The following is a 13,166-nucleotide window of genomic DNA, read 5'->3' as shown; positions in this document are numbered from 1 at the left end:
TTGGCCATAATGACCATCGTTATGTTTGGAGGAAAAAGTGGGATGCTTGCAAGCCGAAGAACACCATCCCAACCGTGAAGCACGGGGGTGGCAGCATCATGTTGTGGGGGTGCTTTGCTGCAGGAGGGATTGGTTCACTTCACAAAATAGATGGCATCATGGGTATGGAAAATTATGTGGATGGAAAATTATGTGGATATATTGTAGCAACATCTCAAGACATAAGTCAGGAAGTTAAAGCTTGGTCACAAATGGGTCTTCCAAATGAACAATGACCCAAAGCATACTTCCAAAGTTGTGGCAAAATGGCTTAAGGACAGCAAAGTCAAGGTATTGGAGTGGTCATCACAAAGCCCTGACCTGAATCCTATAGAACATTTGTGGAAAGAATTGAAAAAGCGTGTGTGAGCAAGGCCTACAAACCTGACTCAGTTACACCAGCTCTGTCAGGAGGAATGGGCCACAATTCACCCAACTTATTGTCGGAATCTTGTGGAAAGCTACCCGAAACGTTTGACCCAAGTTATTCAATTTTGAGGCTATTCTACCAAATACTAATTGAGTGTATGTAAACTTCTCACCCACTCGGAATGTGATGAAAGAAATATAATCTGAAATAAATCATTCTCTCTACTATCATTCTGACAATTCACATTCTTAAAATATAGTAGTGATCCTAACTGACCTAAGACAGGGAATTTTTACTAGGATTAAATGTCAGGAATTGTGAAAAACTGAGTTGAAATGTATTTGGCTGAGTTGTATGTAAACTTCTGACTTCAACTGTATGTGACATCCTATTTTCTCTCTTCATGTTGACAAATACTGACTGCATACATCGCATATCTGTGTTTTCTCAGCACATTCAAGATATAAAGCTATATTGATTCCAGATAGCCCATGCTCCTCTTGGCTGAAGTCCATATCTGGATCTTGATATGCTTTTTGATATGCTGAAAATAGGATGATGGATTTCTGAGTTTTAAGAACATGGTCAATAATTTGACAAATACAAAACCCATATTTTATTTTATGCACAGATCATTTTTGGATTCCCTCTGGATATCATACATGGCAAGGCCTGATATTGAGTCATTACATATCCTGAGATTGGACTATGTGGACATGTTATTTTCTCTATACGATGACAAAGACTGACAGTTGGCATAAATAGTATATTTTCTCAGCACTTACAATGCATATGCTCCATATCAGGTCCATATCAGGATCTTGAAATGTTTGTTTGATATGCTAAATAATCGCACTTCCTGATTTTGAGGACATCTTTCATAATTTGACAAATATTAAATTCATATCATTCTTTCAGTCACTAGCTATAATTTGTTGAATTCCCTCTGGATAAAGGTGTGCCAAACCACAAGCTAAAAGCACAGTAACTGGTAGCCTAGCAACAAGAATCATGTATTTTCTGCTGTGGAATTCCAAATGTCATTTTTTAATTTGGGCGCCACAAATGAATGTGTCAACAGTGTGTGGTCGAATTGACAAAAGGAGAAACAAAGAAGTGAGACGCTATTGAGAAAATGATTCAAAGAAGTTAAAGGTGCAATATGCAGAAATCGCTCTGCTATTTCCTGATTGCTAAAATTCTAATAGTTTGAGTAATGTTTGTTTGTGACAAAACAAGCAGGCAATAGTGTGGAGAATCATTGTACCATCTAAACCGCTGTGAAATAGATTTTCAATAACCCCAAATATTGTATTTTCAGCTATTTGAAGCTGATGTACAAAACCGATCTACCGCTTCTTAGACTTGCTTTCAATGAGAATGACCGAAGCATAACTCACATTTCTATGTGAATTGGTCCAGGTTGCCCAAAAAGTTAAATATCGCAGCTTTAACGATAATTTGAGATGTTTTATTTATTGTAGTAAATAGAATCACAAAGTATAGTTATGTGAAATGACAATATTTTCTTACAATATCAACACAATTATGATTCATGATTTATGCATTGACAGTTTGGAGTGAATCACAGATGAACACTACCACCATGTTGGGGTGGACTGTGAGGGACCGCTGCTGACGACCCAATCTGCTTCCATTGTCCATAACAAACAGAGCAGTGAGTGTGCAACTTTTATTTTCTGTTAAATAAATAAAATATAATTTTGGCAAATATTCGCCTACGTTTGCATCTTCACAGAAAACATGTGTTGTTATTGGAGCTCTGGATTTGTTTTGCTGCATTTTTAAAACAGAAATAGCAGAGATGTGCTTTGGGAAAAACAACTTAAATATGACGTTTGCCTTTCCGTGCCTTGCCTACTTCTGAATATGGTGCAAATGTATGCTCACCTTCATGTGTAGAAGCAGTCATTTTTGGCACCTGAACAGGTAAAATTATTTGGGCGTTGGACATTTGTGACTTGTTTCACTACCTCACATAAGAGCCATTTGAACTAAAACTTTTAAATGTTTTATCAAAATTCGTTGTTTTTTTTGCAGAAATGCTTTCTGGAACATGTGAACTTTCATGTGCCATCATAATAATATTGTATGCCATCTGTAAATACAAATACAATTGTTCAATTATGAGCCTAGTTGGTTTAGCCACAGAAAAAGGGACAGCAACCTTCCCTCTAGCCATGATTGGCTGAGATAATGAGTGGGCTTGACATGCTGAGAGATGAGTTTGGATTGGCCTGCCATATTGCACGCTTCTGTCTATTTGAGCTGGTCAGTATGTCTAGGTAATACCGTCTAACACGGCTTTAAAATATACATATATATTGCATTGTAGATCTTCACTTTCTGGAGGACCGAGTTTTGAAATCAGTGGAATTAGAGCATGATAGCTAAGTGTAACCGATGTGAAATGGCTAGCTAGTTAGCGGGGTGCGTGCTAATAGCATTTCAATCTGTGATGTCGCTCGCTCTGAGACATTGAAGTAGTTGTTCCCCTTGGCTTGAAGTAGTTGTTCCCCGCGGGTTTTGTAGAGCGATGGGTAACGATGCTTCAAGGGTGGCTGTTGTCTATGTGTGCAGAGGTTAGTTCAAGCCCAGGTAGAGGCGAGGAGAGGGACGGAAACTAAACTGTTACATAAGGAGATGGAGAAAACACCAGTCTCTGGATTACATCTTCAATCTAAGGGAAACCATGGCATCTGTGACAGGGAAAAGCGTCCATATCGTGTATATGTGTAAGACATACTAGCTAGCTTCATTTTCAGATATTACGCATTCCTAATTTTGACAAAGTCATTTTCATTTCAAGTTAAAGTGTACTGTTAGCTAGCTTGCTAATTTTAGCTGACTGGCTTGCTAGTATGATCTTATTATTTGTATCTCAGAGCCATTTACTTACCTAGTTGAAACATAAAGTTAGCTAGATAAAATTTAACCTGGTTGGTTAGCTTCCTGCAGATTCATGTAGAATAGTAACATCATGAGTTGGAACTATGGTTTAATTAGCTAGCTAGCTACATGTCTTATTGAAATACTCCACTATGCAAGTTTCCATTTCAATAGAATGTCACTGCAACAACTGTTGATAGACATAGCTGGTAAATTCACTCTGGCTATCTACTCCAATTTCAGAGCACTCTCGTCTGAGTTTACCAGAGCGCAGAATAACTGACAAATTTATGAACGCTCAACACCCGTTGAATATGGCCGGTGTCAGTAAATTGTTGCCAGCAGCACAGTTGCAGTCACCAACGCTCTCGATAACATAAAAACAGCTGAACCAGCTCTGCTAGGGCGAGTAAAATGGTCAGTTCTCTCATTTGTGTCTGGAAGTAGCTAGCAAGTTTGCCAACATTAGCCAGTTAACTTGGGTGCTTAACTGCTGCTGTTAGCACAGAACGCTCCGATGGTTGGGGCTAAAGCTTAAGAGTGTGTGAATGATGCTGAATGGGTGTAGACAAAGAAGAGCTCTCCAGTAGCTACCAAAACATTCAAAGTGAGGTTACGAGTTTATCAACATTACTTTCACATTGTTCCTCAAAAATGCAGTGTATGATATACCATTTTGTAGCCCTGAGTCTCTACTTTATCCAATATAAAAAAACACAATTAAAAATGTTGCTACATAAGACCTATTTGAATCGGTCAGTCACATTTCATGACTTAAATTTAGTTTATAGACCATTTTCGATCAGACTTACAGTGCAAGGATGATACAGTAGCAGGGAGATTTCTGAGTTCCAGGTTAGATGCATGTAGAAACTGTCCAATTATGGAGAATATTCTAGCTCCTTATATGACATTAAAGACATGCGTATCTGGAGATTGTCTACTCCTTATACCTAATAAAATGTCAGATATCCAGAAATACATAGATAAAGATATCCCCTGATATTGACCCTTTTCGCCCAGTATCAGGAGATTTTCTCTCTTTCTTTCCCTCTCTCAGCCCTTTGGAAAACCATGGATAATCTACACTCCAACAGACCCTACAGTTAGAGAATGAAGGAAGAGATCAAGACAGAGAGGAGTGGGGGGGGGGGGGAAGAGGGAGAACAGGAGGTGACAGTTGAGAAGAAATTAAAGAGAGGATGTGCGAAATAGAGAGAAAGGTGAACGAAAGGTGAGAAAGAGAATGACAGAAAATGGGTAGGGGGACAGATGGAGACAGCAGAGAAATGAAGGAACAAGGCCTATTGCATTACCAACCTCTATAACCAATGGTGTTATATTGGTTTTCTATGGTATAGATAACTCACTCACATACAACCATTCCATGTGTCTAAATTCCAACCTTTTCTCAACCATTCCCAGTTTCCTCCTAAAAACAGTGTTTCTGCCCACTCTGGTTTGAGAGGAAGTGATGGCATGTTCCACGGGAAGTGGTTATATTGGCCATAGGGGCGGGCCACTGACCGGCCAAACTAATTTCACACTCCCCTTGTACCCAGAATGCCCTGGAGCTACCACAGGGTGGACAGATGGTCACAGAGAGAGAGAGAGGTAATGGCCAATGAGAGAGAGAGAGAGAGAGAGAGAGGTAGTGGCCAACGAGAGAGAGAGAGAGAGTTAGTGGCCAACGAGAGAGAGGCCAACGAGAGAGAGAGAGAGAGATAGAGAGAGAGAGAGAGAGAGAGAGACCAGTAGTGGCCAACAACAGGGAGGGAGATAAGTAGGGAGGTAAGGATAGGAGGGAGGGGGGCAGGTTGTGTAAAGGTGTTTCTAATGTTTTCCTTACACCATGTCATTTGAGGACAGTCACTCCCTCCCTCAAGAGTCCTCAGGCCTTTACAGTTGTGTCAATAACATGAGCAATTTACAGACCTGTCACTTCTTACACAGATTAACATGCTAATTACAGCAGAACAAGAAACAGTAGAAGAACACAGGCGGGCATCTAGGACAGAACACAGTAGGGAAACTACCCCTCCCTCCTTCTATCGAGTCCTTTCATTATCCCTCGTTGGTAATACTTTACTTGACACCCAGCGTCATAACACATTATGACACAGTCATAACCATGCCACAATATGTCGTAACAGCTGCCATAACTTGTCAAAACCTGTTTTAATATGGACTTATCACTGTCATGTCACACAGTATATTCAGACCTGTTGTGATATATATTGTGTTATGTTATGGCTGGTTATGGCACCTACATAAGAGTGTAAAAACTCACAAAACCTGCCACAGAAGTTATTTTATGGCACATTAAATTAACATTGCAATTACGCACACATTGATGTCAGACATGCACCTACCCCAATGCTCTGTTGCTGATGACTGGGAATAAAGCAGGAGCAGATTTCAGGAGCAGGACAACACACCCTCTATTTGACTGATATAAGGGCATGTACGTGATAGGCCTATCTGGCTTATATGTTTATGATCGTAGTAATGCTTCTTGACAGTGTCAACGTGTATTTTCTTAGCTCAAGTAAAGTGACACAGGATAGTCATAATATTTCATGACAGTGATATGACATATTATGACATGGTTATGACCTTGTCATAATGTGTTATGAAACTGGGTGTCAAGTCAAATGTAACCCCCCTCTTTCTGTACAGTCTCAATACTACTGATGCAGGACAGAGTGTCAGTGAGCATCTCATATCAACTGAAAACTAAGGTATCACTATACCTCTTTGTGGAGACTAAGTACGCTCGCATATATGGAAGCTACACTACCGATCCCACCCTATTTTAAACACACTGATGCTGCTTGACTACCATGGCCTTCTTTTAAGACAGAGTGAAGGGAGGGAAGAAGCAGCCTGTGTGATGGATGGAGTGAAGAGACAGTATAGAGCATTACAGAGGAAGAGAGGGCTCGAGTCTTGTCTGTATTGCCCTGTCAGACATGAAACTGCTGCTGCTTCTGGAGAATATCAGTAAGTACAGTATTCAGACTCCTTTACTTTTTCCACATTTTGTGACGTTACAGCCTTATTCTAAAATGGATTAAATATGACATTTTCTTCATCAATCTACACACAATACACCATAATGACAAAGCAAAAACAGATTATAATTTTTTTGTTGAAAAAACAGAAATACCTTATTTACATAAGTATTCAGACCCTTTGCTAAGAGACTCGAAATTGAGCTCTGATGCATCCTGTTTCCATTGATCATCCTTGAGATGTTTCTACAACATGATTGGAGTCCACCTGTGGTAAATTCAATTGATTGGACATGATTTGGAAATGCACACACCTGTCTATATAAGGTCCCACAGTTGACAGTGGATGTTAGGAAAAAAACCAAGTCATGAGGTCGAAGGAATTGTCCATAGAGATCCGAGACAGGGTTGTGTCGAGGCACAGATCTGGAGAAGGGTACCAAAACATTTCTGCAGCACTGAAGGTCCCCAAGAAAACAGTGGCCTACATCATTCTTAAATGGAAGAAGTTGGGAACCACCAAGACTCTTCCTAGAGCTGGCCGCCCAGCCAAACTGAGCAATCAGGGGAGAAGGGCCTTGGTCAGGGATACGATCAAGAACCCAATGGTCACTGACAGAGCTCCAGAGTTCTTCTGTGGAGATGGGAGAACCTTCCAGAAAGACAACCATCTCTGCAGCACTCCATCAATCACGCCTTTATGGTAGTTTGGCCAGATGGAAAAGGCACCTAAAGACTCTCAGACCATGAGAAACAAGATTCTCTGGTCTGATGACATCAAGATTGAACACTTTGGCCTGAATACCAAGCGTCACGTCTGGAGGAAACCTGGCTCCATCCCTACGGTGAAGAATGGGGTTAGCAGCATCATGCTGTGGTGATGTTTTCAGAGGCAGGGACTGGGAGACTAATCAGGATTGAGGGAAAGATGAATGGAGCAAAGTACAGAGAGATCCTTGATGATAACCTGCTCCAGAGTGCTCAGTACCTCAGACTAGGGCGAAGGTTCACCGTCCAACAGGACAATGACCCTAAGCACACAGCCAAGACAATGCAGGACTGGCTTTGGGACAAGTCTCTGAATGTCCTTGAGTAGTCCAGCCAGAGCCCAGTCAAACATCTCTGAAGAGACCTGAAAATAGCTATGCAGCAACGCTCCCAATCCAACCTGACCAGTTTTTGCTTTGTCATTACTGGGTATTGTGTGTAGATTGACAGGGGGGAATTACAATTAATTAAATTTTAGAATAAGGTTGTAATGTAACAAAATGTGGAAATAGTCAAGGGGTCTGAATCCTTCCCGAATGCACTGTACATGCACTACATGACCAAAAGTATGTGGACACATGCTCGTCAAAACATCTCATTCCAAAGTCATGGGCATTAATATGGAGTTGGACCCCCTTTGCTCCTCCTCTCTTCTGGGAAGGCATTCCATGACTAGATGTTTTAACATTGCTGAGGGGATTTGCTTCCATTCAGCCACAAGAGCATTAGTGAGGTTGGGCATGCATTGTGCACAGGGTCCTTGTCATGCTGAAACAGGAAATGGCCAACCCCAAACTGTTGCCACAAAGTTGGAAGCACAGAATCATATAGAATGTCATTGTATGCTATAGCGTCAAGACTTTCCTTCATTGGAACTAAGGGGCCTAGCCCAAACCATGAAAAACAGCCCCAGACCATTATTCCTCCTCCACCAAACTGTACATTTTGAACTATGCATTGGGGCAGGTAGCGTTCTACTGGCTTCCGCAAAAACCAAATTAGTCCATCGTACTGCCAGATGGTGAAGCGTGATTCATCACTCCAGAAAACACGTTTCCAGTGGTGGCGAGCTTTACACAACTCCAGCCGATACTTGGCATTGTGCGTAGTGATCTTAGGGTTGTGTGCAGCTGCTGGTTCATTAAAATCCATTTAATGAAGTTCCCGACTAACAGTTTTTGCGCTGACAATGCTTCCAGAGGCAGTTTGGAACTCGGAAGTGAGTTTCAGCACTCGGCGGTCCTGTTTTTGTGAGCTTGTGTGGCCTACCACATTGCGGCTGAGCCATTTTTGCTCCTAGAAGTTTCCCCTTCACAATAACAGCATTTACAGTTGACCGGGGCAGCTCTGGCAGGACAGGAATTTGATTAACTGACTTTTTGGAAAGGTGGCATCCTAAGATGGTGCCACGTTGAAAGTCACTGAGCTCTTCAGTAGGGCCTTTCTACTACCTATTATGTTTGTCTATGGAGATTGCATGGCTGTGTGCTCAATTTTATACACCTTTCCACATACTTTTGTATATATAGTGTATATATAGTGTTGTATTCTAAAGTGTTGTATTCTACACTATGGCCAATCGCCAAAAATACTCAAATAGAGGGGCATTTATAATTCTAAACTGCAAGTCGTGGTTGCAAGTCGTGGTTGCAACACATATTTCCCTACTTTAATCAACCAGACCATTTTGAATTTGTGATAAAGCTGTCGTGATTCAGCAAAGAATATATATAGCTTGTCTACAGTTTTGTTTGTGTTTTATAGGCAGTCATTTCTGAAGGACTAATGCACACTGTGTAGAGGGAGCGGTTGGATGGAAATTGAGTGAGAGAAAAAAGAATGCTGGGAGAAGAACAGTGATCACTCGGCTAGTTGAATGTTTTGTTGTGAGTCGCTAACAAACGGAAGTAACACGAATCAACGCGAATTAACGGTTGTCTTCGTGAGAACATTTCAGATGCCGCCTGCTGTATGACTGAGATAGAACTTTATTTCTCCCTAGAGGTCAAACCACGCAATAAGATTTGACGTGGAATTTTATGAGTTTCTCATCGTTTTAACGGAAAACCGTAACAGAAATATGCTTTAAACGTTAAATTTGTCAATATACTTTAATAGTCAATTTGTCAATACCCTAGTACTGACACATGATCACAATAAAACACTTAGAAACCTCAGCAATCTGCTCAATTTATCCCAATGCACCCCACAAGCATGGACTGGATATCTGAGTGTAGCTCATGTACGTCTCCAGTCCAGCTCCTTATGCAAACCACCCTACTAGACATCTATTACAATTAATAGTGGCCAGCCTGCTGACCAGCAACCCCCTGACAAACACTGTCAGAGTGTGAACCATTTTTTATTTGACCAGGCAAGCCAGTTAAGAACAAATTCTTATTTTCAATGACAGCCTAGAAACAGTGGGTTAACTGCCTTGTTCAGAGGCAGAAGGACAGATTTTTACCTTGTCGGTTCAGGGATTTGATTTTGCAACCTTTCAGTTACTGGCCCAACGCTCTAACCACTAGGCTACCTGCCACTCAGTGAGTAAGACACTTGAGAGACAAGGACAAGGAGGAGAGAAGAGGAGCTGGCCTATTAGAACAGACAACAGCACAGTTCAATGTCCACCAAGGTATTCGATATATGATTGATTGATTGTCCGTCTCACCTGAGGCGTCCTCGATTGACATGTCCCAGAGCGTGTCCGTGTGTCCTCCTGACGCTCTGATCGCCCTCATGCAGATGACTGTGTAGCGAGGGAGAGCGGGAGTGGGAGGAGCGAGAGCTGCCTGTGCTCTGGAGACTGCTGTCTGGCACCTCTCCATGATGAGTCTGGAATACAGCACACACACTGTCACACAAACACATGTAGGCACACACACACACACACACACACACACACAAACTTTCTTTCTCGCAATTCAATTCAAGGGTCTTTATTGGCATGGAAACATGTGTTTACATTGGCAAAGCAAGTGAAATGGATAAACAAAAAGTCAAATAAACAAGTTCCAAAAGAATAAAGACATTTCAAATGTCATATTATGTCTTTATAGAGTGTTGTATTGATGTGCAAAAAGTTAAAGTAAAAAAAAAGGTGAAAAAAATCAACATAAACATGGGTTGTATTTACAGTGGTGTTTGTTCTTCACTGGTTGCCCCTTTCCTGACAACAGGTCACAAATCGTCACCCACCGGTTTATTTTTTTAAATTGTTTTTGGGTCTGTGTAATCTGAGGGAAATATGTGTCTCTAATATGGTCATACATTTAGCAGGAGGTTAAAAAATGCAGCTCAGTTTCCACCTCTCTTGTGCATATAGCCTGTCTTCTCTTAAGAGCGAGGTCTTCCTATGGCAACCTTTCTCCAAATCAATGCTCACTGAGTCTGTACATAGTCAAAGCTCTCTCTCTCTCTCTCTCTCTCTCTCTCTCTCTCTCTTTAGTACAGGGTTTCCCAAACTCGGTCCTCAGGACCTCAAAGGGTGCACGTTTTGATTTTTGCCCTAGCACTACACAGCTGAATCAAATAATCAGCTAATCATCTAGCTTTGATCATTTGAATAAGATGTGTAGTGTTAGGGCAAAAACCAAAACATGCACACCTTGGGGCCTGAGGACCGAGTTTGGGAAACTCTGGTTTAGTATATTCACAAACACACGCACACCTTGGGGCCTGAGGACCGAGTTTGGGAAACTCTGGTTTAGTATATTCACAAACACATGCACACACAGACAACAAAACTAGCATTTCAAACAAAATTAACGAAATGATATTGTAATTTATTTTACATTTGTTTGTTCACTCACTCACTCACTCACTCACTCACTCACTCACTCACTCACTCACTCACTCATTCACTCACTCACTCACTCACTCACTCACTCACTCACTCACTCACTCACTCACTCACTCACTCACTCACTCACCTCCCCCAGGCTGGCGTGTTGTTGGTGTTGTCCCAGTGCAGGCAGGCTCCTCAGAGAGGGGACAGGAGACTGACCCTGTCGACCGTGACCCTGCCGCAGGCCCTGCCCCAGACCGTGAACGCTCTCCCCGTTGAGGTTGTTGTCGCTAGCGGAGCGCAGAAGGGAGCGGGGCGAGGGCAGTCCTCCCACCAACACACGTCTACGGTTAGTGTAGGAGGGGGTCTCCCTGAAAGGCACTGGGAGAGGGTGACACAACATGTTGCTAGTCAAATCAACATAACAATGTGTACAGGGGTCGGGTTAAATGGACATTTCAGTTTGATGCATTCAGTTGTACAACTGACTAGGTATCCCCCTTTCCCTTACTACATTCCCTGAGGTAGTACCAAGGCTACATAGCTTTATGTGTACATACATCTTACTGCATTGAATTAGGAATCTGGGATATTCTTTCTGTCTAACACTAGATGGCAGAATTTTCACATGTAGCATATTGACTCCCAGTACACTGAATCACACAACGAAGTGCACATGATCAGGGATAATTACAGAGTGGGTGATTACAGTGGCTACAGTACGAGTGCTTCAGTCACTTGGCTGAGGACTCTCTTACCCTCTCACACCACTATGGAGGTGTGATTTACTCAATTAAAGTCCAATGACAACATGCTGTTAGCCACGTACCCATGGCATGTCGCCTACTCACCAACGTCTGACACTTTGTGGATCTTAATGATTTCGGCCAGGTCAAAGTTTCCTGCTATAATGGCAACCTGGAGGAGGAAAGAGGGAGGAGAGAGGAGGGAAGGGGAAGAGAGAGAAGGAGAAGAGAGCAGAGGGAGGGAAGGAAGGAGAGGAGTAAGTCACATATGTTGTGTGTTTGTTCCATTCCCAAAAACAGGTTAGTATCCTGCTTCTCAACACAAGTGTTCCGTAAAACAAGGCTCCCATAGGAAACTGCCATTCTCATGGGGGAGAACAGAACCCTGCTGAAACCTGCTGTCTCAGTCTCTGCGTCTGTCTGGAATAAACCTTAGCCTCTGTTGTTTCAAGAAAATAGATGTTGGGAACCAATTATCAGATGTATGCTACATTTACTCTAACAGCTAACAGGCAACAGGGGAACACATTCCATCCAAACCCTACTTTCTCCCTCCCTCCCTCCCTCCCTCCCTCCCTCCCTCCCTCCCTCCCTCCCTCCCTACTGTGCTCTCTCTCCCCCTACTGCGCTCTCTCTTTCGCTCTCTCTCTCTTATTGGCCACTACTGCGCTCTCTCTCTCTCGCTCTCTCTCATTGGCCACTACTACTCTCTCTCACTCTCTCACAGACACAACAAAACTAGCATTTCAAACACAATTAACAAAATTATATTGTAATTTGTTATCCTTTTGTTTGCTTTCTCTCACTCTCTCTCACTCTCTCTCACTCTCTCTGATTCATATTTCACACATTAGTAATCCTTCATTAAAAGGCTGCTTGTAACAGATGTCTGATAGCAGTGTGTGTTTCTGATTTCTGGCACTGTGTGAGCGTGTGCACGTGTATGTGGGCAAATGTGTGTGCATGCGCTGGCGCTGTGTGGAGCCAGCTATCCCTCTGTACAAACAAATTAACTTTGATGTGTTGAGGAAATCTGTGTCAATGTCAATTTGACACAGGCTTAATCACACATCTTGCCACAGAGGCAGGCCAGAGTACAGAAACAGTGTTTCAAGTGGAGTTGCCTTCAAGCCATGTAGTTATGGCAGAACAATTATTAATACATTATCTTTGACGTCCAACTCCCTTGACCTCCAAGAGTTTCTGAAACCTTCTCCCATATTAAGTCATAGAAAGTTTTCCTTATGGCATGTGGTTATTGTATAGCTAGAACGTAATGTCTGATAGAGGCCAGCAGAAGGAAGGAGAGTCTCACCTGAAAGGCCGTCTGGCTGTTGTAGTTCTTGATCTCTTTATTCACTCCCCGAAACAGTAGAACTCTGGTACAGCTATCCTGAAAGAGGAAGAGAAAGAGAGCATTTTTTTTTCTTTTTTTTTTTACGATCAGTTGTAAAATGTTGGGATTTTGGTTGCATATCGCTGGGCAATTCATCAGCACACACACACACACACACACACACACACACACA

The 13,166-nt window shown here is 42.2% G+C and overlaps 1 protein-coding gene across 1 annotated transcript in view; it reads right to left on the bottom strand.

Moving 5' to 3' along the window:
• The window catches only part of LOC110521950 (SH3 and multiple ankyrin repeat domains protein 3), a 123,792-nt gene that overhangs the window by 88,610 nt on the left and 22,016 nt on the right, over positions 1 to 13,166 (bottom strand). Inside the window, exons 5-8 of the mRNA XM_036976586.2 lie at positions 12,953 to 13,030; positions 11,743 to 11,809; positions 11,037 to 11,272; positions 9,776 to 9,939 (exon numbers count right to left, since the gene is read on the bottom strand). Of these exons, the coding sequence (XP_036832481.2) occupies positions 9,776 to 9,939; positions 11,037 to 11,272; positions 11,743 to 11,809; positions 12,953 to 13,030 (545 nt within the window). The remainder of the gene's footprint in view (positions 1 to 9,775; positions 9,940 to 11,036; positions 11,273 to 11,742; positions 11,810 to 12,952; positions 13,031 to 13,166) is intronic.

The sequence above is a fragment of the Oncorhynchus mykiss genome, chromosome 1 (genome assembly GCF_057628025.1).
Source record: "Oncorhynchus mykiss isolate SJ-2025 chromosome 1, ASM5762802v1, whole genome shotgun sequence".
In the NCBI taxonomy this organism is placed as follows: Eukaryota; Metazoa; Chordata; class Actinopteri; order Salmoniformes; family Salmonidae; genus Oncorhynchus; species Oncorhynchus mykiss.
The sequence above is the reverse complement of the archived record's forward strand: the minus strand, read 5'-3'. Positions and strand labels throughout refer to the sequence as shown.